Source organism: Schistocerca piceifrons, chromosome 2 (genome assembly GCF_021461385.2).
Source record: "Schistocerca piceifrons isolate TAMUIC-IGC-003096 chromosome 2, iqSchPice1.1, whole genome shotgun sequence".
Lineage (NCBI taxonomy): Eukaryota > Metazoa > Arthropoda > Insecta > Orthoptera > Acrididae > Schistocerca > Schistocerca piceifrons.
Window position 1 is genome coordinate 697,461,188 of NC_060139.1, and position 26,154 is coordinate 697,487,341.

The 26,154-nt window shown below is 45.4% G+C and overlaps 1 protein-coding gene across 1 annotated transcript in view; it reads right to left on the reverse strand.

Annotated features, from left to right (window-relative positions):
• The window catches only part of LOC124775757, a 77,883-nt gene extending 56,388 nt beyond the window's left edge, over window positions 1-21,495 (reverse strand). The window contains exon 1 of the mRNA XM_047250586.1: window positions 20,438-21,495. Within this exon, the coding sequence (XP_047106542.1) occupies window positions 20,438-20,690 (253 nt within the window). The 5' untranslated portion in view covers window positions 20,691-21,495. The remainder of the gene's footprint in view (window positions 1-20,437) is intronic.
• Window positions 21,496-26,154: the final 4,659 nt, after the last annotated feature.

Here is a 26,154-nt window from a genome sequence, read left to right on the forward strand (position 1 = left end):
GTATCTTCGGTATAATGACTGCCCATTTGTCTCTCCTCTGCTTACATTGTTTCCTTACCGTATCACGTGTGCACAGCGCCACCGGGAGACACTCATCCTCGCGGTGGGTAGTGGTCATTATATTTTGGCTCATTATTGTACAGCGTAATTTTGCAGTGTATGGGTAGGGTGGTTTCGGTTTAGTACCGGGAATAGCTCCTGAGTCTGCCAAGTTCTTTCTTTTTTTTCCTTATTGTAAATTCATTCCTCATACGAGGTAGGCCGGCAGCGGCCTACATATGCCGCTCTTCGGCCAAGAGGTACAACGTTAGATACAATAGAAGACAAAGAATAGAAAAAATGCATGGTAAAACAGGATGATAAACGTAACATGATAGATATGAAGCTGTTCGACTGAAGGTACTGGATTCAAAATGGTTCAAATGGTTCTGAGCTCTATGAGACTCAACTTCTCAGGTCATTAGTCCCCTAGAACTTAGAACTAGTTAAACCTAACTAACCTAAGGACATCACACACACCCATGCCCGAGGCAGGATTCGAACCTGCGACCGTAGCGGTCTCGCGGCTCCAGACTGCAGCGCCTAGAACCGCACGGCCACTTCGGCCGGCGTACTGGATTCACAAAGGAGGTCAACAGTTAAGACAAACGCAGACATCCAGTTCGATACACCAACATAGAAGGACACCGATGAAAACCCTGTTGCACAAAGTGAAGAAACACTGGCGCACAGAACCATTCTGGTGACGATCTTCGCCGAAACAGACACCAACACACTGATGAAGGAGGGGGGCCTGCCACTGGGTGTAGTGGAAAGGCTGGAGTGGAAGGATGGGGGGGGGGGGAGGACCCAATGGGAGAAAGAAGGGAGGGAGAGGGGTTTGAAGCCTGGGGAGGGGTGGAAGAGGGAGATAAGGGAGAGAGGAGGGGGAGGAGAAAGGAATGTCAGAGGGGGAAGAGAGGGAGCCCAGGAGCAAAATGGGGGAGAGGGAGAGGGGGTTAGATCTGCTAGGAGGGATAGATGGAGGGAACAAGGACATCATCAAGGCAAGTGCTTGTTCCTGGGTTCTCTTACACGCGGTCCCCAAGTGATGTGTCCATTGAGAGCCACTCCCAGATATTCTGCAGTGCGAGACCTTGGGATGGGGCCCTCCATGATCCACAGAGGATGAAGATAGCAGGCACCCTTTTTCTTTTAATTATCCGTTCCTGACTCTTTGTATCATTATATTTCATGCACCACTTAATGGCCCAGGCTCCCTGTGCATCGCATGCCATCTGTAGTCTTCAGCACATGACGCTCGCATTAAGAGACTTCGGGTATAGAGTCATGTCGTTTGCATGCAGCACTAACGTGGCATTAAAGACACCAGATCTAGACTCGTAACCAAACCGCAGTACCGTCGCAGATACAGTCAGCTTAAGGGCGCTCAAAAGTCCCTAGCGACGTATGGCGAGACTGGACTAAGTGTGCATTGAAGTCGTTTGTTGCTGAACTAGTGAGGGTGAACGGAGACTCACCGGACCGATCTGTGATACTCGGTTTGGGAGCGGAGAGACACAACCTGTACCAAAGCCGACTACATATTTTTATGCAATTCTAGTTAATACATATACGTGATAGACTTTTTCACTAAATTAACGGCAGTGATCGACACTGCCTGAGTGTATTCACTTTCTCTGCCTGTTTATTCAGTTACATTTTCTTTTGAGGGCACAAAGCCAGTACTTAACGACAACGACATATCACACTGTTTCTGCTAGTCATCACGGCATTGGTTTCTTTTGGGGCCGAACCTGTCGCTCTACCGTGAAGTTTATGGATAACAGTTTAAGACTTCCACTGTGCTTAACGCTGACTTGGTCCAGTAGGTCACAAGATGATCCATCAGATGGTTGAATTAGCGTTTCAAAACTGTGCTTATTCATTATTCTCTTTTGCTTAGATATTACTACAAATATTGCTTTTTCTTTATTTCTACTTTTGAAATCGCGATGCAAGTAATCATTGTCAAATGTCTCTGTCAAAAAATTCGATTACAAATTTCAAATGAGCGTTCTAAAATGTTTCAGTTATTACGATTTTACTCAGTATTTCATTTTACTTTTGGCTCAGTCAAGATGGCACAGGCTTCATTGTTCGTGAGATCGTAAACTATGTAGCCAATTTCTGAAATATGCATGACGTGTCAGCACTGTAGCTTATGTGTCTCCAGTATTTTCTGTCCCTAAATACTGTAGACTGTATCAAGTATTACGATTCCCCCCCCCCTCCCCCCCCCCCCCCCCGACTAGACTTATTTTTGTTCCAATATTACACTGCTGTGATTATATTGCATGGTGATGGGTTAAAAGAAATGTGTCTTCACAATGCCCAGCTGAAAAGTCTAATTGGATTGTTGTGGATTTCCATTCATCGCTATCTTTTGAATACCAGTGACTGAAGGATTTCAAGCTTCATCACTTCATCTCTTTCATTATCCGGTGGTGACATTTTTGCAGCTATCCTACGCTGATACAAATCACGGTCCTCATTCTCGACATTTTATGAACAAGAAAATTCAGATTCAAATTATTTCCTAACACCAGCTCTTCCTTGTATGAACTCCCTCTTCGATATTAGGAAGTAGTTATTGTTGTTGTTGTGGTGCTCTTAGTCCGAACACTGCTTTGATGCAGCTCCCCTAGCTACCTATCCTGTATAAGCCGCATTACGTATACGTAACTACCGCAACCTACACACACTGTAATCTGTTTATTGCAGTCAAGCCTTGGTCTTCATCTGCAATTTTCATCCTCCACACTTCTCCCCGGTATGAAATCAACTATTTCTTGACGTCTCGGGATGTCCGATCAACCTCTCCTTCTCTTGCTACGTCATAAAACTCTTTTTCTCTGACTAGATAATATTCCTCTTAATTAGTTAACGGTTTCCCCACATAATCTTCAGAATTTTAGCGAATAATGAAGTTCGTTTTTACGTTCTCACTGAGCGTTTGAAATTTTCCTTGCTTTAATTCACCATAATTTCTTTAATTATGTCACTTAAAGGAGGTAAAAGTTTTTATTTAATTAAAATCAAGAGGATACGTCAGTTAGCATTACAAGAACCTGTCGTCGGCTCACTCTCACTACTGGGGAGTTCAAAATGTAAGTCACACATAATTACGGCAGGCCAAGCAACTTTTAAGTGTCATAGATATATGACACGATATTTCAGTATAGTCACAAAGTTTCAGTAGACAACAGTCGGAATGTTCTACCAATCATTCAGTTTCTTGACAACAGAAATCCGCTCCTAGGTAACGGGGTCTTTCAAGAACCACTGTATGAACGATCTCATCGTTGGAAAATCTGCGAATGCTACGAATTAGTTCCACGACGGGAAGGAAACTGTGCTCTGTCGATTCAATGTCTCGATCGTCTTCTCGCCCGATCAATCGTACTGCCCCGCATACTTCTACTCGACGTTTCCAGTTGCCTCGCGATTTCACTCGAACACTCTGATGCTCCTGTTATTCGGAACGCAAGAGAACTGTCTCTGAAGAAAGCCCGTAACATCTGCTCTCTTCTGACAGTGCGCTGCTCTTACAGCGCAATGGCCTCAGCGTGGGACGACATGTGTAACTTACTTTTTGAAGTTCCTCGAAGATGACACACATCTACACCTTTCCTCAGATCTCAACTATATGAACACTTACTCATAGCTGTCCGATGCAGCTTAGACTTCTGAGCTAGAAACGAATCATCTACTCTATTACCAAAAATGAGCTGTGTTCTTTTGTTGGGTGTAATAATTCTGATTAACCTATCGTTTCGCCAAGAAGTTGCACTTTTCTCTGTTCAGTCGTCCTCCGCAAGCTTTATTATCCATACTTCTGCTGGAAATGCAAGTTGCAGTTGTGTCACTTGAGGACAATATTTTTTTCCTGTTAAGTACTTACCGCAGAACCTACATCTTACTCTATTCGAAACTGGGTAGCGGTATTGATCCGAGTAAGCAAAATTCAAGAAAGCTCAATGTGCAACTAGTAGATACATAACAGCTTCTTGCGTTGCGCATCCAAACCGTGAACTGAATATCTTTACATTTCTGATTCCAAAGCCAGCGTGACCCACAGCATTTATGTCACAGACGTTACATTCCAATGTTTCAGATTAGTCATACTACTGCTGCGGTCTTTCACGACATTTTCACGTGGTTCTAGAGAGTGATATTTCAGAAGTAACACGTTAGAAAAAGAGACAGGTGGATACTGAGAGTGTTTGACACAGATAGTTCCAGTTCTTTACACAATGCACATAGATGTTCATTCGAATTTCCTATCGAATATAAAACAGATGGTATTCACATAATTGCCTATCACGAGTCTTCTCTATTTCCAAGTGGTATTATACAGAAGCACTCAACGAGCAATTGGCTGTGCTTCACCCACATGTAGATGGATGGTGCAGGTGGCGAACCGGGCGTTAGAAATCGTGTGGATATCCTGTTGCTTCGATGTGATACGACCACCGCCAGCAAGTAAAATGTTTGCCGAATGATCATTGGAGCATTTACTTAACTCATGTTTCACATGTGCTGTGCATTTAATGACTCACAACTCGACTACGTAGATCCATACGCTAACGTACGCCTTTGCAATTGCGCCCGACTCGGAGGTTAGCCAGTTTGGATCCCGGTGGTGGACGAAATTATGACTGCCAGCGTTTGGCAATGGAAGGATAGACACACACACACACACACACTCACACACACACACACACGCACGCACGCACGCACACACACACACACACACACACACACACACACACACACACACACACACACTCACACACACACACACTGAAGAGTCAAAAAAACTGGTGCATCTCCCTAATATCGTGCAGGACCTCCGCGAGCAAGCAGAAGTGCTGCAACACGACGTGGCATGGACTCCAATAATGTCTGAAGTAGTGCTTCTCTTCTAAACCCAGATATATTCAATAATGATCATGTCTGGGGAGTCTGGTGGCCAGCACAAGCGGTGAAACTCAGAAGAGTGATCTTGTAGCCACTCTGTAGCAATTCCGGAATTATAGGGTGTCACAGGTGTCCTGCTGGAATTGCCCAAGTCCGTCGGAATGCACAATGGACATGAATGGATGCAAGTGATCGGACAGGATGCGTACATACGTGTCACCCGTCAGTGTCGCATTTAGACGTATCAGGGGTCCCATATCACTCAAACTGCGCACGCCCCACACAATTACAGAGCCTCCACCAGCTTCAACAGTCCCCTGCTGACATGCAGGGTCCGTGGATTCATGAGGCTGTCTCCACTCGCGCACACGTCCACCCGCTCGATACTATTTGAAACGAGACTCGTCCGACCAGGCAGCGTGTTTCCAGTCACCAACAGTCCCACGTCGGTGTTGACGGGCCCAGTCGACGCGTAAAGCTTTGTGTCGTGCAGTCATCAAGAGTAAACGAGAGGGCCTTCGGTTCCAAAACACCATATGGATGATGTTTCGTTGAATGTTTTGCACGCTGACACTTCTTGATGGCTTAGCATTGGAATCTGCAGCAATTTTCGAAAGGGTTGCACTTCTGACTCGTTGAATGATTCTCTCCAGTCGTCATTCGTCCCGTTCTTGCAGGATCTTTTTCTAGCCGCAGTGGTGTCGGAGATTTTAGGTTTGACCAGATTTCTGATGTTCACGGTACACTCGTGAAATTGTCGTACGGGAAAATCCCAATTCATCGCTACCTTGGACATGCTGTGTCCCATCACTCGTGCATGAGTGTAACACCACGTTCAATCTAATTTAAATCTTGATAACTTGTCATTGTAACAGCAGTACCCGATCTAACAACATCGTGATGCTGCAAACAGAACCTGGATTCATCCGAAAAAATGACGTTTTGCTATTCGTGCACCCAGGTTCGTCGTCGAGTACACCATCGCAGGCGCTCCTGTTTGTGATGCAGCATCAAGGGTAACCGCAGCCATGGTCTCCGAGCTGATAATCCATGCTGCTGCAAACTTCGTCGAACTGTTCGTGCAGATGGTTGTTGTCTTGCAAACGTCCCCATCTGTTGACTCAGGGATCCAGACGTGGCTGCACGATCCGTTACATCCATGCGGATAAGATGCCTGTCATCTCGACTGCTAGTGATACGAGGCCGTTGGGATCCAGCACGGCGTTCCGTATTACCCTCCTGAACCCACCGATTCCATATTCTGCTAACAGTCATTGGATATCGACCAACGCGAGCATCAATGTCGCGATACGATAAACAGCAATCGCGATGGGCTACAATCCGACCTTTATCAATGTCGGAAACGTGATGGTACGCATTACTCCTCCTTACACGAGGCATCCCAACAACGTTTCACCAGGCAAAGTCGGTCAACTGGTGTTTGTGTATGAGAAATGGGTTGGAAACTTTCCTCATGTGAGCACGTTGTAGGTGTCGCCACCGGCGCCAACCTAGTGTGAATGCTCTGAAAAGCTAATCATTTGCATATCACATCATCTTCTTCCTGTCGGTCAAATTTCGCGTCTGTAGCACGTCATCTTCGGGGTGTAGCAATTTTAATGGCCAGTAGTGTACATAACTCTGTATGTGAATGCGCATGCCTCTACCAGTTTCTTTGGCGGTTCTGTGTGTGTGTGTGTGTGTGTGTGTGTGTGTGTGTGTGTGTGTGTGTGTGTGCACGCGTGCGTGCGTGCGTATGTGCGGTGTCTGTCCTTTCGGACATGTCCTAAAGAACGCACAAAGTTCGATCTCTTGGGGGAATCCGAAACTGCGAGTGACAAGTTCATTGATAAGTGATGGTACATTAGTAGTGTGTAGCAAGCTGGGAATTTGTGTAGGATGGGATGCGTACTCAGCTGGCCGAGGCGGTTAAGGTGACTGCTCACATTAAGCGGTTCGAGTTCCAGTACGGCACAAATTTTCACCTGTTGCCAACTGTTTCATTTCAATGCCTAAATGCGGCTAATGTCATAAAAACCTTTGAACAGTAATGGAAGGAGCTAACGCATAAACACCTTAATCACCAGTCCCTACATCAATGTCATGGATTAAATTTCAGATCGTACCGCAACGTCTCATAAAGTGAGGGTATGTAAAGCTGTTGACTTCAAGCTCGGCATCTCCCTTGGTGCTATTCGAGAGAGGTAGGTTACGTGCCGACACTGGATTTTATCCTCCGCCTTATCTTAGCCTCACCGTCGCCATCGTCATCATAATCATCTTAATACAAACACAAAACTGCACTATACACGCATTCATTGCACTCACTGTTGCTCCACAAATCTCCCAACGTAAGGGCTAAGCAGTTGTTTCAGGTGCTTGGCGAGAAGGTACGTTGGGGTACCAATATTTTTGACAATGGGACGTAACGGAATCGATTCCTTGTGCACCCTTGGCAGTCCGTTAAGTCTAGGAGGAGCAGCAGCCCTCGGGCGTAGCTTGTTGGTAATTTCGTCAGGGAAGCCGGAATCCCTGAGAAGCGCCAGAGTCTTCCTCTCGACCCTCTTGGTAGGATCGGTATCAATCTTGCGGTATGCGCTGTCACCAAGTAGGCCCCATATCTTCTCAGCATAATATTGTCGGGATAGGATCACTGTTGCGTTGCCCTTGTCTGATTTGACGAAGAGACCACCAACCTTTTCAGACATGTTCTGATATCAACTTACTTCTTATTTGACGGTGAATACTACGAGCAGACAGAAGGTGTAGCCATGGGGAGTCCACTCTCACCCGTTGTCACAAATATGTACATGGAACATTTCGCGGAGGAAGCTCTTGAATCAGCACATCTAAAACCCATCTGTTTCTTCAGATATGTGGATGATACCTTCGTTATCTGGCCACATGGAAGAGATAAACTGGCAGACTTTCTCACACATCTCAACTCCAGACACGAGATTATTAAGTTCACCATGGAGATCGAAACGGATGGGATGCTCCCTTTCCTAGATGTTTTGATTAGAAGACGAGCTGACGACACTTTGGGTCACAGCGTGTATAGGAAGAAGACGCACACCGATTTGTACCTACATGCGGATAGCTGCCACCACCGGGCACAAAAGAATGGCGTGTTCAAAACTCTTGTACACAGAGCTCACACCATCTCCTATAGGGACAGTCTCCAACAAGAATTGGACCATCTGAAGACCATGTTTCGGAGGAACGGTTACAAGGAAGGGCAAATTCGGAAGGACCTACATCCCACACCTGCAGCACCGGCGGAAACTGGGGATGAACCTCAGGAGGAGGCGGCCTTGGCTATTATTCCGTTTTGTGGGGTCTCATCCAGAAAAATTGGACGCATTTTACGTAAGCACCAAGTGAAAACCATCTTCCGTCCTCCAAGCCAAACCAATAGCCTTCTTGGTAATATCAAGGACAACCTTGGTCTACGTAAATCAGAGGTTTATCAGATACCTTGCCATTGTGGTAGTGTATACATAGGTCAGACCATTCGTACCATTGAGGACCGATGCCGAGAACATCAACGGCACACTAGACTGCAACAGCCCAGTAAGTCGGCAATCGCTGAGCATTGCCTGTCGGAAACTCCACAGCATGGATTATGATCAAACGAAAGTCCTGACGCAGACTTCCAAATACTGGGACTGTGTCATCAAAGAAGCCATAGAGATCAGAGCAAGGGAGCCACAACTAAAACGTGGCAGCGGTTACATCCCTAGCAAGGCGTGGGAACCCGCGATCACCCGGATTAAGAAGAAAAAGGATATTTCCCAAAGTGTACCGACTTCGGGGGAGGAGGGAAGAAAACGAGAGCGGTGCCGGCAGACCCTCCTGAACGAGAAGACCTAGGACGCAGCGCCCAGACGGCGGGAGAACGGACGCTGTACCTGGACCGCGCGCGGGTCGCGGACCGCACCGACTGATAGGAAGCGCCTGAGGGAGGGGCGGGAAGGGGATTTTCCTATATATACCTGGCACCGGCCCACCGCCGGTCAGTACATCAGCGCACCTGATGATGGCAAAGTGGTCGATTGCCGAAATATTGTGTCCTATGCACACTCATACCAGGCTGTTCACCCGAAATTTATTTCGTCAGGTAATCTACAGTCACTGATAGTTTACAAATGATATTCTTTTCTACAAGAAAACTGAATGATGTAATTGCAGCGGAAGTATGATTCCGGAATGTTATCAAGACCTATTCTGGCTGCTACAAACGAAAGCGTAGGAAAAACAGGTAATCTGACACTCTTACCGATGTTGACCTTTATCAGGAGAAACAAAACTGGCTTTCTGCGGATCGGAGCGTGGAATGTCAGGTAGCTTAGAATATTTAAAAAAGGAAATGGATAGATTTAAGTTTGGTATAGTGGGAATCAGTGAAGTTCGGAGACAGGAGGAACAAGACTTTTGGTCAGGTGAATACAGGATTCTAAATACAAAATCAAATAGGAGTAATGCAGGAGTAGGTTTAATAATGAATAAAAAGCATAGGAATGCTGGCAAGCTACCACGAACAGCATAGTGAACGCATCATAGTAGCCAAGATAGACAAGAAGCCCACGCCTACCAAAGTATATATTTCAACTAGCTCCGCAGATGACGAAGAGATTGAAGAAATGTATGATGAGATAAAAGAAATTATTCAGAGAGCGAAGGGAGACGAAAATATAATAGTCATGGGGGACTGGAATTCGATAGTAGGAAAAGGAAGAGAAGAAAAAGCAGTAGGTGAATATGGAATGGGGGTAAGTAATGAAAAAGGAAGCCGCCTGGTAGAATTTAGCACAGAGCATAACTTAATCATAGCTAACACTTGGTTTAAGAATCATGAAAGAAGGTTGTATACGTGGGAGAGGCCTGGACACACTGTAAAGTTTCAGATAGATAAGATAATAGTAAGACAGAGATTTAGGAACCACGTTTTAAATTGTAAGACGTTTCTAGGGGCAGATGTGTACTCTGACCACAATCTATTAGTTATGAACTGTAGATTAAAACAGAAAAAAACTGCAAAAAGGCAGGAATTTAAGGAGATGAGACCTAGATAAATTGAAAGAACCAGAGGTTGTAGAGAGTTTCAGAGAGAGCATTAGGGAACGATTGACAAGAATGGGAGAAAGAAATACAGAAGAAGAAGAATGAGTAGCTTTGAGAGATGAAATAGTGAAGGCAGCGGAGGACAAGTAGGTAAAAAGACGAGGGCTAGTAGAAATCCTTGAGTAACAGACAAGATATGGAATTTAACTCATGAATGGAGAAAATATAAAAATGCAGTAAATGAAGAAGGCAAAAAGGAATACAAACGTCTCAAAAATGAGATCGACAGGAAGTGCAAATTGGCTAAGCAGGGATCGCTAGAGGACAAATGTAAGGATGTAGAGGCATATATCACTAAGGGTAAGATAGATACTGCCTACAGGAAAATTAAAGAGACCTTTAGAGAAAAGAGAACCACTTATATGAATGTCAAGAGCTCAGATGAAAATCCAGTTCTAAGCAAAGAAGGAAAGCAGGAAGGTGAATGGAGTATATAGAGGGCCTATACAAGGGCGGTGTACTTGAGGACAATATTATGGAAATGGAAGAGGATATAGATGAAGATGAAATGAGAGATATGATACTGCGTGAAGAGTTTGACAGAGCACTGAAAGACCTAAGTCGAAACAAGGCCCTGGGAGTAGACAACATTCCATTAGAACTACTGATAGCCTTGGGAGAGCCAGTCCTGACAAAACTCTACCACCTGGTGAGCAAGATGTATGAGACAGACGAAATGCCCTCAGACTTCAAGAAGAATATAATGATTTCAATCCCAAAGGAAGCAGGTGTTGAAAGATGTGAAAATTACCGAACAATCTGTTTAATAGGTCACGGCTACAAAATACTAACACCAATTCTTTTTCAGACGAATGCAAAAACTGGTAGGTGCCGACCTCGGGCAAGATAAGTATGGATCCCGTAGAAATGTTAGAACACGTGAGCAATACTGACCCTACGACTTATCTTAGAAGATAGATTAAGGAAAGGCAAACCTACGTTTCTAGCATTTATGGACTTGGAGAAAGCTTTTGACAATGTTGACTGGAATACTCTACTTCAAATTCTGAAGGTGGAAGGGGTCAAATATAGGAAGCGAAAGGCTATTTACAATTTGTACAGGAGCAGATGACAGTTATAAGAGTCGACGGGCATGTAAGGGAAGCAGTGATTGGGAAGGGAGTGAGACAAGGCTGTAGCCTATCCACGATGTTATTCAATCTCTGTACCGAACAAGTACTAAAGGAAACAAAGGAAAAATTTGGAGTAGGAATTCAAATATATGGAGAAGAAATAAAAACTTTTAGGTTTGCCGACGACGTTGTAGTTCTGTCAGAGGCAGCAAAGGACCTGGAAGAGCAGATGAACGGAATGGACAGTGTCTTGAAAGGAGGATATAAGCTGAACATGAATAAGAGCAAAACGAGGATAATGGAATGTAGTCGAATTAAGTCGGGTGATGCTGATTGAGTTTGATTAGGAAATGAGACACTTAAAGTAGTAAATGAGTTTTGCTATTTGGGAAGCAAAATAACTGATGATGGTCGAAGCAGGGAGGATATAAAATGTAGACTGGCTATGGAAAGGAAAGCTTTTCTGAAAAAGAGAAGTTCGTTAACATCGAGTATAGATTTAAGTGTCAGGAAGTCTTTTCTGAAAGTATTTGTATGGAATTTAGCCATGTATGGAAGTGAAACATGAACGATAAATAGTTTAGACCGAAAATAGAAGCTTTCGAAATGTGGTGCTACAGAAGAATGCTGAAGATTAGATGGGTAGATCACATAACTTATGAGGTATTGAATAGAATTAGGGAGAAGAGAAATTTGTGGCACAACTTGACTAGTAGAAGGGATCGGTTGGTAGGATACGCTGTGAGGCATCAAGGGATCACCAATTTAGTATTGGAGGGCAGCGTGGAGGGTAAAAGTCGTAGAGGGAGACCAAGAGATGAATACACTAAGCAGATTCAGAAGGATGTAGGCTGCGGTAGGTCCATGGAGATGAAGAAGTAGTATGGAGAGCTACATCAAACCAGTCTCAGGACTGAAGACCACAACAACAACAACAACAACAGTTGCTTCTCCAATCACTTATCCCGTCTCCGGCCATCCTGATTTAGTTTTCCGTGATTTCCCTAAATCGCTTCAGGCAAATGCCGGGATGGTTCCTTTGAAAGGGCACGGCCGATTTCCTTCCCTCACGCGAACTTGCGCTCCGTCTCTCCAGACCTCGTTGTCGACGGGACGTTAAACACTAATCTCCTCCTCCTCCTCCAATCACTTAGTTCCGACAGCTGATTGTATAATCCGAAGCTTGGCTAACTACGATGGCATATCGGAAGAGCGCGCTACCCTAGTTGATTTAAAGACGTCTCCACGATCTGCAAGAGAAGAGGCAATTATACATCTGCAGATCGTCCTGCTGTGGCTCAGCATCGTTTGGCTCGTGTTGACGGAGATAGGAGAGATCCAACTTGGCAGTCACATGTCGGAGAAATCTCACACTAAGAAAGGAAAGTGATACAGTGTGTTGCAGATCATTGAACGTACATGTGTGCTATGAAGCAGAACAAAAACATTGGTATCTAAGCAGTTGCTTCTAATTCCTGGTTATAAAAAGTTATTTGTGATATACCGAAGCACTCGTAACTAACACGAATAAAGTATTTTCGGCACGAATAAATAAATGGACATCAAACAGACTGTCTTGGAATGGAAAGGATATTAAATCTGCGCTTAAAATTTGCAAACGCCCATTGCAAGCTGTGGTAGTCATCTTCATCTTAAGTGTTCAATTATGCGCAATATTTAATTTCAGAAAGTACTTCAGCCGGCGCGATATTAGCATTTCGGACGAAGAAAATTCGTGTACTTCTGCGTACCACAAGAGAGACACACCACTGAACATGTGTTACTCGGTGAGTAGCCGCGAAGTTCTTTTCCACATAGGCTACTGCCGTCACAATAATAGTCTCGCCCATCTCGTTTCTACCGAAAACTTACGCCTCAACTAGAGGCTAGGGACTTATTTTTGTCTTTCAGGTGGATGGTGCTGAACTTCACTGCCACCGTAGTGCTCGGGATATTTGAATGTAACCGAACCAGGACAATCGCTCTGTCATGCCAGGAATGACGATACTGTCTCGACCCATGCGATCACGTTTTGCGACAATTCGTTAGGGGTGTTGTGTATATTTAGGAATTACTGCAAAAAACCGATCGATTTGGAAAAACTTTCTCTTTTGAGCAATGGGCTTAAACCTAGAGATGTATTGAGGTAACACTGGGACGAAATGGACGATCTTTAGACATTTGGCACGTCACATAACAATTGAAATACGCCCAAGAACAACAGCGTTTCTGGTGGCGAACTTCTGTTCTATTCGTAGACACATTTAAGAAAACACCAAATGTGAAAAGACATAGGCACGTTATATAGCGTTGTGTACCATGCACAGTAGAGGAAAAATTGGAGATGATGACAATATCAACTTGAAAAAGCACCCTGTCATAAAGCATCGTCCGTAAGGCAACAGTTTGTGAACAATAATATTCCTGAAATGGACTGACATGCCCAGAGTCGCAACTGGAACCCAGATGAACAGCTTTAGGATGAGTTACAATGTCGACTTCTCTTCAAACTGCAACGCCCAACATCAGTAATTTATCGGCTCGTGGGGAAGAATGGGCTGCCATTCCTTTACAGACATTCAGACACCACACTGAAAGTGGCCACAGCAGAGTCCAAGTTGTCTAAAAGGCAAATATGGACACACTCCATACTAATGTCCACTATTAGGTGTTCTCATACTTTTGATCAGATAGTGTACGTCCTTATACTTAAGTAAGGGTCATAAAAAGTTGATCAACTCGGTGGTGGTGAACGAGTGAACGAGGGCTTTACAGCACACATGATTATGTATTGGACTGGAAGTAAAAAACTGTAGAGGTCCTGCTCAGCTTTACGGAAATTATTATGCAAGAATGTTCCGATCAATGGCAAGAATGTTCCTAATCAGTGGAAGGAACGAATGTAGACACTTCTGGAATAAAGTGGTCTCACTTTGCAAGCAACCATCACTACGTGTGCCCGGCAAGCACTTAAAATCGTAGCTTCTGTTTCCATCCTTTTGTGTCAGACCTCACAGAAGATAGTTCCCTGCTGACCACAAGAACACATCTGTAGGAACCTGCACGTCCACTGCTGCTGCAAAGATTGATTTTTATCAAATGTATTACAACGTAACGACAGAGTTCTCGACCGGAAAGCAGTCGCTTATTACCAATGGGTTCTGACACAGAACACATTTGAAATATAATATTTTAGTCCACCGTTGTTCGAACAATCTAGCGTCTGAATATTGGATTCGCTGTTGATTACTTTTTTTACGGTTGTAAGAACCAGTGGTCTAAGGATAGCGTCATTTAATAGTAATGAAAAAGTCTTCGGTTCGAATCTGAAAAGGTAAGTGCTAAGATTCAATCTAGATTCAGTAGCGGTCAATGAAGTAAAATGGAAAGAACACAAGGATTTCTGTCCAGATGAGTATAGAGTAATATCAACAGCAGAGGAAAGTGGTATAATGGGTGTAGGATTCCTCACGACAAGGAAAGCAGGGCATAGAGTGAGCTACTGTGAACAGTTCAGTGATAGGGATGTTCTTACCAGATTCGACAACAAACCAACGCCAACAACAATAGTTCAGGTACACATGCCAACGTGGCAAGCAGAAGATGAAAGCTTAGAAAATTTATGTGAGGATACTGAAGGGGTAATTCCGTATGTAAAGGGAGATAAATATCTAATAGTAATGGAGGACTGGAACGCGGCTGTAGGGGAAGGAATAGATGAAAGGTTTACGTATTAAAACTTCTGAGGGGTAAAAACAGCTGGTTCAATTGTAACTCAGTCATGACCCTAAATTATTTTTTAATTACTGTAGTCGCTGTTTCGTAAGATAGTAACAATTATTCCACAAGTTACCGGTAATTACGTTTCTTTCAAAGTCTATCATTACCGCTTGACGCATTGTCGTGGTGGTGGTTGTGAAACGAATGTATGAACATCTTCTTCACACATTCCACCCACTACATACATATGTCATACTTGGTACCACGCATTTATGACAGTAAAATTGAGACATATCAATATGCTTGCGACAGAGTGCGTACCTAATTCGTTCCAAAACGCCTCTCATAAAAACGGAATTTTTCAGTACTCATACCTCGGGATCTATAAGTGACAGAAATGTAGGGTCAAGTGTTTTGGAAAGTGTGAACATTACATACTCCCTCCTGCTTATGCAAAAGTAGCAAATCGGGTGGTTCCCTTTGAACTGATGTGGTTTGCGGTGGGTTTGATGCGACTTATGGAAGCACCATTAGTTCATGGGTAGTTCCTCGGAAAACCCCACAAAAGATTTCTTTATTGTATATCCTCCGTCACCAGCAGACCAAAACCCAGCCGAGGATTCCAAGACGGCTACGCACAGAAAATGGCTTTAATATTTACGATCTATTAAGATTCCGAGATCGAAAAACATTGAAAATTTTCTTTGTATCTTTTCCCGTTTCCGAGATAAAAAAGTTCAAATTTAACACATTTGTACACGTAAAATATGCACGTAAAATCCTGTATAAGGTAGAAACGTGGTTTATAAAATGACCTAGCACGGAGAAATATGCTGTAAAGTGTTTCCGTTATCGTATGGGAATCCCATGTTACAGTACAGAAGCACAAACAAACTTATTTTGCACGTAAAATGCAGTCCGAGATCTAAAATTGCTTTTACATTATATAAGCTTCACATAAGTAAACTATCTAAATTTCCCTGTACATTTCATTTCATATGAGTTAAATGCCCTGCTGTAGCAGAGAAAAGAAAGGAACAAGCGGAAAGATTCTCCTACCGGAGCACAAAAACTGCAAGTATATTCCTGCTTATTTAAAAGGCTCTGAGTGAAAACTGGAGTATGAGCTACCTCATTCTACATTCCTTAGCACCTTAAAAAATTTCTACTTGCGAACATATTCACGGTTTTTTTAACATGCAACTAACCTCAAACTCCCACAGGCTCCTGTTATTGTAACTCATTCACACACACATTATCCTACCGCTGTAAGTCGCTCATACCCGCCCACTCTCAGTCGCCATTCTTCTCTCCCTCATTCAACCCAATTCATTATCTCTTTGCATCCGTCCGTCGTTGTCTGCTGTGTCACAACCACAGTCCCCTTCGTTCTACCTTACTGCTACAATCTCGTCTCACTGTCACTGTCTCCCTCTTGCTCTCTCTTACGGCTACTGTCTCATTCCTCTCTTTCCTTCATCCCTACCTCTGCTGGATCTTCTGACTGTCATCATCTCTCTCTTCCCCGTTGCCATTGACATATACTCTGTCTTTCATTACCACTGACTCTCTCTCACTTTCTCTTTATCCATATTCCACTCCCCCTGTCACTGTCTCCTTCACTCTTTTCACAGAACTGTTCTGTCACTGTCAACTACGCTCCACTGCCGCTATGTTCCTCTCTTTCTCTCGCACTGCCATTGCCTCCTTCGCTCTTTCTATTACATAACTACTGTCTACTGTCTTCCAGTATTTACTACTTTTCGTGTCTTTCCTACTGCCATAGCCTACTTCTCTCGCAGCATAAAGAACCGAGAATAAGTTCGCGTGATAATATTTTTGGGAAATTTTCTAAAGGTGCTGACGAAGATAGAACCGGACAGCTGCAATCCCACTTTTCACTCAGAGCTTTTTAAATAAACAGGAACATACATATTCACACTTTTTGTGCTCTGACAGGAACATTTTTCCGCTGGTTCCCTTCTTTTTCTGCCGCAGCAGGGCATGTAACTCACATGAAAAGAAATGTGATTTAGATAGTTTACTTATGTGGGTTTGAAATAACGAAAAACTACTTTTTATACCACAGACCGGATTTTAAGAGCAGAAAATTTCGCAAGGTTCCCAGAGGATAACAGACACTTTACAGCATATTCCTCCGTGCTACATCGCCTTATAATCTACGTTTTCATCTCACACCTGATTTTACCTGCGTATTTTAAATGTACAACCATGGTAACTTTGAACATCTGTACCTCAGAAACGGATAAACTTATGAAGAAAATTTTGAAGTTTATTCCAGACCGAGATCTTAGGAATACATCATAAGAATTACAGCTGTTTTCTGTGCATAGCCGTGGTACCCAAAAAAACAAGTTTGTGGGACGTTTCTCGATACCTGATAAAGATTTTTGAAAACGGGGAAATGGATCTTCCAGATGAATGCCTAGAGACCTTATCGTTAAAATGTAAGCAATTTGCTGCTATTATTGATTATTTAGATCTCGCCTGGTACCGTATTTTACGTGTTGAAGTACAGTAAGTTTGAATATCTGTATCGTGGAAACGGATAAAGCTACCAAGAAAATTTTCAAGGTTGTTCGAGATCGGGATTTTGGAAATACTTAGTAAAAATTTGAGCCATTTGCTGTGCGTAGCCGTCTTGGTATCTTTGTTTGGGATTTCGTCCGCTGGTGACGGCGAAAATATAGTACAAAAATCATTTTTGTAGGGTTGTCCGAGGAACTACCCATGGACTAATCGTGCTTCCCTAAGCCCCTTAAGGCTTGCCGTAGGGCACATAAAATCCAAAAAGAACTAGCCGATTTTTTTCATTTGTCTAAGTGGGAGAAAGCGTGTAAAATTAATGTATTGACCCTGTCCGGTAGGATAGTGACACTAAACCGATCCTTCTATTGTGTATACGAATTGTCCCTATGCCAAGGGCTATTTATAACCCATGACGCTACCTTTTTACCACTAACAGATCCCGTGAAATGAGCACCAGAACATCCCGTTTTAGGCGCGGCGTTTTGGAACAATTACGTACGCTGCTATCGCATGCGTATCGACACATTGAAGTCATAAAAACCTTGTGACATAGGCTGTCACATAAGCCAAACATGGTGTAATATGTTAATTAGTTTGGATGCTATAATACATTAAAATTGCAGCATATCTTTTCAGATACTTTGTATTTGGTTTTAGACTTTTGGGAGATGTGTTTCAACGTATCATAATGTTGAAGAGTTGCTTGCAACATAACACGTAAGTGCCATTATGTTTTGTGTGGTGTCACCGCCAGACACCACACTTGCTAGGTGGTAGCTTTAAATCGGCCGCGGTCCATTAGTACATGTCGGACCCGCGAGTCGCCACTTTCAGTGATGGCAGACCGAGCGCCACCACACGGCAGGTCTAGAGAGACGTACTAGCACTCGCCCCAGTTGTACGGACGACGTAGCTAGCGATGCACACTGACGAAGCCTCGCTCATTTGCAGAGCAGATAGTTAGAATAGCCTTCAGCTAAGTCAATGGCTACGACCTAGCAAGGCGCCATTAGCCTTACATAGCTTGTATCTAAAGAGTCTCACTTGTCTCGTCAAGAGCGATGTATACTAATGATGGATTAAAGTTAAGTATTCCAGCAGCTACGTACTTTTCTTTATAGCATTCACTACGTATCCTGTTTCAGACCTCACGCCCATCTGCTTGAGCTTAGCGCGTGCCTTTCGGCTTCCTCTCATTGTGTCTAGGCTGTCTTGTCTAGACACAACATTTTGTGTTATCAAGGTTTGTTATTTAATTTTTTTGACGTTTCCGTATTTTATTTGGTGACTGCTTGCTTTCTGAATCCTTGACACTGTGTGTCGAAACTGCAATCTCAATTAACTGCCAAATGTAGAACGATTTCATTCAATAATTACCATAAAGCTACTGACACAGACCTCATAAAAACTCTACAGTAATTTCTGTTTACTAAGAAATTTTCAGTCTAAGTTTTGTATCTGGTCTGGCAGACATATTTTATTTACTAGTAGAGTGAATATGTAACATACGTACTCACTCTACTAGCAAGTAAAACACTAATGAAGTGAATAAGAGCGGAAGATCAAGAACTTAGAGCACGGATTAAAAAGGGTGTAACACAGGGAGGTAGTCTTTCACCTGTGCTGTTCAATCTACACGTCGGAGAAGAAATGATGAAAATAAAAGAAAGATTCGGGAGTGAGACTAAAATTCAAGGTAAAAATGTAAATGCCGTGTGACTAGGGCCTCCTGTCGGGTACACCGTTCGCCTGGTGCCAGTCTTTCGAGTTGAGGCCCCTATGGCGACTTCCGTGTCGATGGGGATGAAATGATGATTATAAGGACAACACAACTCACAGTCCCTGAGCGGAGAAGATCTCCGACCCAGCTGGGAATCGAGCCCGGGCGTTAGGTATGAAATGCCGCCTCGCTGACCACTCGGCTACCAAGGGCGGACAAATTCAAGGTGAAAGGATATCAATGATGAGATTCTCTGATGACCCTGCTATTCTGAGCGAAAGTGAAGAAGAATTACATGATCTGCTGAATGGAATGAACAGTCTAATGAGTACAGAATATGGATTGAAAGTAAATTGAAGGAAGACGATGATAATGAGAATTAGCAGAGATGAGAACAGCGAGAGAAACTGGTGATCAAGAAGTATATGAAGTTCAGGTATTCTGCTACCAAGGCAGCAAAATAATCCATGACGGACGGAGCAACGAGGACATAAAAAGTAGAATAGCATTGACAAAAAGGGCATTCCTGGCCAGGAGAAGTCTACTAGCGTGCAACATAGGTCTAAATTTGAGGTAGAAATTTCTGAGAATGTACGTTTGGAACACAGCATTGTATGACAGTGAGGCGTGGACTGTGGGAAAACCAGACCAGAAGAGATTAGAAGCTAGACAAAAATGTTGAAAATTAGATGGATTGATAAGGAAAGGAGTGAGGAAGTTCTGGGCAGAATCGGAGAGGAAAGGAATACCTGGAAAAAACTGATAAGAAGAAGGAACAGGGTTACAGGAAATTTGTTAAAACATCAGGGAATAACTTCTATAGTACTAGAGAAGACTGATGACTCAAAGAATGTGCGCCAGCGGGATTAGCCGAGCGGTTTGAGGCTCTGCAATCATGGACTATGCAGCTGGTCCCGGCGGAGGTTCGAGTCCTCCCTCGGGCATGTGTGTGTGTGTTTGTCCTTAGGATAATTTAGGTTAAGTAGTGTGTAAACTTAGGGACTGATGACCTTAGCAGTTTTTTTTTCAAAGAATGTGCGTGATCCCTTGTTCGATTCACTGCGGGGTCAGTGATTTTCACCTGCCTCGAGATGACTGGGTGTTTGTGTTGTCCTAATCATTTCATCATCATTCATGAAAATGGCGGGACTGGACTGAGTAAAAGTTGGGACTTTCTACTTGCGCTGATAACCGCGCAGTTGAACGCCCCACGAACCAAAACATCATCATCATCATCATCATCATCAAAGAATGTGAAGGTGGAGTGAACTGTGTGATATGTACTTACGGCGACCCGCACGCGCCTCCTGCTCGAAGAAGTGTATCTTGTTACGGACGCTGTCCTCGGGCTGGGCGCCGTGCTGGCGCCGCTTGCTGAGGTAGTCGCTGTTGGAGGAGAGTCCTCGCGTCGACGCCAGGCGCCGCGAGTGCCTCCGCGCCAGGGCCGGCCCGCCGCTTGGACGCCCGCCTTCCGCCTCTGCACACGGCGGCGACTCCTCCGGGCTGCATGGCTTCACCTCGATCACCGTCACTTTCACCATGGCCTCTGCCAAGGCGAGTTCATTCCGGGCACTCTCGACTTCCACTGCACCCACTGTAGAGTCGACCTATGTTATATCGAGCACTTTCACTGTAAGCACAAATAATTCCATCGTTCTATATTACAGAGACGTCGTTGGCTACGTTAGCCCGCAGCAGTCGATAAGGACAAGCGCATGTGGCACCGGTCCGTTGTGAAGCGGACGAGCGGCACGTGTAGCTGGACACGGAGCGATCGGCAGCCGCGTCACGCGTCGGCGGCTTACCCCAGCGGGACGCGCGCCAAGTCCAGATATCTCCCAGCGGGCGAGGTTCCCTTTCTGCGAGCGGCGCTCTGCAGACCGCCCGTGCACTACACTGCTGCCAACAGCGGGTAGGGGAGGGATGTGCGTTTCCTTAACTCCACTGACGTCTCGTGTTTCTTCACGGCCTGTGAACACAGGCGGCTCAACTGCCTCTTGTGCTGCTGCCGGCAAGTGTGTGTGGCAGCACCAGTAGGCTCCTCACTTTCAAATGGACGAAGTGCAGCAAAGTAACACTGGGATCTTAAGGTCTCCGCTGTTACACGTTACACATTGAGACTCGCTTTATCTCGGAATGAATAACCGACAACAGCCTGTAACGTGCTATTGTTTAACACACACATTTTAACTATAACAGTAAACACTGGAACAATCGCATAGCGTGACAGTAGAGTGGTGATTTACACTGTCACGTCCCACACGGTCGCTGTGGTGCGGTACTGAAACTGTGCAGCACGTCGCCGGTAACAGACGCGTACGGACGGCAGCCCGTTGACTCGGTAGCCGCGGCGACGCTGGCGGTGCGGCTGCCGTGACGCAACTGACGCCGGCGGCGCGGCGCTGTGCCGTGCTGCTGTGCGCTGCGGCTGACGTAACGATGCGTGTCGCCGGGGTAGTGGAGTGGCGGCGTGGCGCGGGACGCAGCGCCGGATGTGCGTGTCTGCTCGCCCGCGGGTGAGGTGCGCCCCGGCAGCAGACTCACTTCCGCTTCCAGCGGGGGTGGCCCCCTGCCTCAGCCAGTTTCTTACTCGCTTCCTCCGCCACCTGCTACTCACGTTTCGTGATACTGATGTTTTCTTGTTATTGCCGTTTTCACCATAAAGTCTTACTAAAGCTCATTGTATTCCCTGAGTATTGGAAGGCGTTCGATACTGTCCCACACTCATGAACAAAATATGAGCCTACGGAATATAAGACCAGATGTGTGATTGCACTGAAGAGTTTACAGCAGACGCAACACAGCATGTCATTCGCAACAGACAGAAATCTGAGACGTAAAGGCAACTTCGGAGTACCCTCACGGAGTGTCATGGCACCTTATATTTCACAATAAATGTACGCTGAGATGACAGAAGTCATGGGATACCTCCTAATGTCGTGTCGGACCTCCTTTTGCCCGGCGTAGTGCTGCAACTCGATGTGTCCTGGACTCAACAAGTCATTGGAAGTATCCTGCAGAAATATTGAGCCAAATTGTCTCTATAGCCGTCCACAACTACGACAGTGTTGTCGCTGCAGGATTTTGTGCACGAACTGTCCTGTCCATTATGTCCAGTAAATGTTCGATGGGGATCATGTAGCACTATCTGGCTGGCCAAACTTTACGGAAGCTCTCCTGCGAACCTTGCAGAACTAGCACTCCTGAAAGAAAGGAAATTGCGGAGATATGGCTTAGCCACAGCCTAGGGGTGTTTCCAGAATGAGATTTTCACTCTGCAGCGGAGTGTGCGCTGATATGAAACTTCCTGGCAGGTTAAAACTGTGTGCCGGTCCGAGACTCGAACTCGGAACCTTTGCCTTACGCGGGCAAGTGCTCTACCAACTGAGCTACCCAAGCACGGCTCACGCCCGGTCATCACAGCTTTACTTCTGCCAGTACCTCGTCTCCTACCTTCCAAACTTTCCCCTAGGCTGTGGCTAAGCCATGTCTCCGCAATATCTTTTTTTCATGAGTGCTAGTTCTCCAAGTTCGCAGGAGAGCTTCTATAAAGTTTAGAAGGTAGGAGACAAGGTACCGGCAAAAGTAAAGCTGTGAGGACGGGACGTGACTCGTGTTTGGGTAACTCAGTTGGTAGAGCACTTTCCCGCGAAAGGCAAAGGTCCCAAGTTCGAGTCTCGGTACAGCACACAGTTGTAATCTGCCAGGAAGTTTCATATCAGCGTACACTCCGCTGGAGAGTGAAAATCTCATTCAATTACGAGCAATTATGGAATGGTGACATGGCACTTTGTCATCCTCAAAAACTACGTCCTCGTTTGGGAGCATGAAGTCCATGAATGGCTGCAAATGGACTCCTTGTAGCCGAGCAACCAGAGGACACAGTGCACTCCGTGTAAACACAGACCATATCATTATGGAACCACCACCAGCTTGCACAGTGCTTCTGAGTCCATGTCTTTGTGGGCTCTGCGCTACGCTCAAATCCTACCATCAGCTCTTACCAACTGAAATCGGAACTCATCTGACCACAACACGGTTTTCAGTCGACTAGGGTGCAATCGATTAGGTTACGAGCCCAGGAGAGACGCTGCAGGCGATGTTGTGCTGTTAGCAAAAGCACTTGCGTCCCTCAGATGCTGTCATAGCCCATTATCGCCAGATTTCGGCGCACTGTCCCACCAGATACTTTCCTCAACGTCCCACATTCATTCTTACGGTTATTTCACTCAGTGCAGCTTCTCTGTTAGCACTGACAACCTTACGCAAATGACGCTGCTCTCAATCGTTAAGTGAAGGACATAGGCCACTGAATTGTCCGTGTGATCAAAAGTATCCGGACACCTCCCAAAAACATACGTATTTCATATTAGGTGCATTTTGCTGCCACCTACTGCCAGGTACTCGATATCAGCGACCTCAGTAGTCATTAGACATCGTTAGAGAGCAGAATGGGGAACTCACGGACTTCGAACGTCGTCAGATGATGGGGTATCACTTGTGTCATACGTCAGTATGCGAGATTTCCACACTGCTAAACATCCTTAGGTGCACTGTTTCCGATGCGATAGTGAAGTGGAAATCTGAAGGGACACGTACAGCACAAAAGACTACAGGCCGATCTCATCTGTTGACTAACAGAGGCCGGCCGCGGTGGCCGAGCGGTTCTAGGCCCTTCAGTCCGGAACCGAGCGACTGCTACTGTCGCAGGTTCGAATGCTGCATCGAGCATGGATGAGTGTGATGTTTTTAGGTTAGTGAGGTTTAAGTAGTTGTAAGTTCTAGGGGACTGATGACCTCAGATGTTAAGTCCCGTAGTACTCAGAGCCATTTGAACCATTTGACTAACAGAGACCGCCTACAGTTGAAGAGGGTCGTAATGTGTAATAGGCAGACATCTATCCAGACCATCACACAGGAATTCCAAACTGCATCAGGATCCACTGCAAGTATTATGACATTTAGCCCGCCTGGTTAGCCGTGCGGTCTAACGCACTGCTTTCCGGGCGGGAAGGCGTGCTGGTCCCCGGTACTAATCTGCCCGGCGGATTAGTGTAGTCCATTGTGCCGGCTAGTCTGTGGATGGTTTTTAAGGCGGTTTTCCATCTGCCTCGGCTGGTTCACCTTATTCCGCCTCAGCTACACTATGTCCGCAGACACTATCTCCACGTACGCGTACACCACAATGACTCTACCATGCAAACATTTGGAGTTACACTCGTCTGGTGTGAGCCGTTCCCAGGGGGTCCACTGGGGGCCGAACCGCACAATAACCATGGTTTCGGTGTGGGGCGGCGGTGGGATGAGTGGACTGCTGTAGCCTGTTGTGGGGTTGTGTCCCACTGAAGGCTACAGCGGGGACGAAGCCTCTCCGTCGTTTCTAGGTCCCCAGTTCGATTGCATTGTATTAATACTATGACAGCGGCCTTCAACTTTGTCAGGCTCGAAACCCTGCACTCACAATCAGCCTGGAGAGAAAGATGCGGTCCCAGAGATCGAGGACCGCCTCCGACGGCGGCAGCAGGGAGACTGCAGACCTCAGTTCAGACCCAGGCGCCGCTTCCCCCACCACCTCCAGCAGCCGCCGCGCCGGCCGCACCAAAGACACCAGGAGAGGAACGGTGGAGGGGGTAACGGCTAGTATATATAGGGCACCGAGAGGAACAGCACAGCATTCGTCAGGAACCACCTGAAGATGGCAGCGTGTACGTCTGCCGAAATATTGTGGAGAAATTGCGACGCTACCCAGTCGGATACCCGAGAACTGTTCAAATTGGAAATACGCCGGGAAAACTTCAGATCTTCTCGCTCTATTCACCCACGCTACCCAGAAAGCAGTCGATACAGGCACCCAGGTAGATGCCGTATTCCTCAATTTCCGGAAGGATTCGGCACCGTTCCGGACTGCCGCCCAATAAAAAAAAAATGGGTGCGGAGTATCAGATCAGTTGCGTGCTGAACTGGAGAGTTTATTGCTAACAGAAGGCAAAGTGTCATTCTGGACGGAGAGAAGTGTTAAGATGTAAAAGTAGGTTCGGTGTGCCGCAAGGGAGCGTGATGGAACCATTACTTTTTGGTAGTAGATAACTTCGGAAGCCCCATGAAGTTTTTTGCGGATGATTCGACTATACACAGAGAAGCCACCACGCTAGAAAACTATAGCGAAATAGCCGGCCGCGGTGGCCGAGCGGTTCTAGGCGCTTCAGTCCGGAACCGCGTGACTGCTACGTTAGCAGGTTCGAATCCTGCCTCGGGCATGGGTGTGTGCGATGTCCTTAGGTTAGTTAGGTTTAAGTAGTTCTAAGTTCTAGGGGACTGATGACCTCAGATGTTAAGTCCCATAGTGCTTAGAGCCATTTTGTAGCGAAATGCTGGTAGATGTGCAGACGATAGACGCTTCGTGCAGGGAATGGCAACTGACACTCAACATAAACTCTAAGAAAAATCGCTGTTAGCAGATACACAAGATGCCTATTAGTATGCGTACGGAGCGACTTGAAATGGAATGACCGCATGAAATTAATTGAAAGTGAGGTAGATGGCAGAACAAGATTCGTAATAAGATTCCTCAGGAAACGCAGTCCATCAACAAAAGAAGTGTCCTACAAAACACTCGTTCGACTAATACTTGAATATTGCTCGTCAGTATGGCTTCCGTACGAGATATCAATGATAGAGGGAACAGAGAACATCTAAAGAAGAGCAGCGCTTTTCGTTACAGGTTCATTGAATAAGCACGAAAATATCACAGAGATATCAACCAACTCCAGTGGCAGACGCTTCAAGAGAGGCGATCTGCGTCAGGAGGCGTGGTCTGCTATTAAAGTTCCGAGAGTGCACGTTCGTAGAGGAGTCAGAAAATAAATTGCTTCCTCCTACGCATACCTCATGGAAAGGCCGTGAACATAAAGTCAGAGATTCGCGCGGTTAAGGAGGCTTACCGGTAATAGGTCTCTCCGCGAACTATTCGCGACTGGAACTGGAACAGGGGGAAGTGACTGTGGT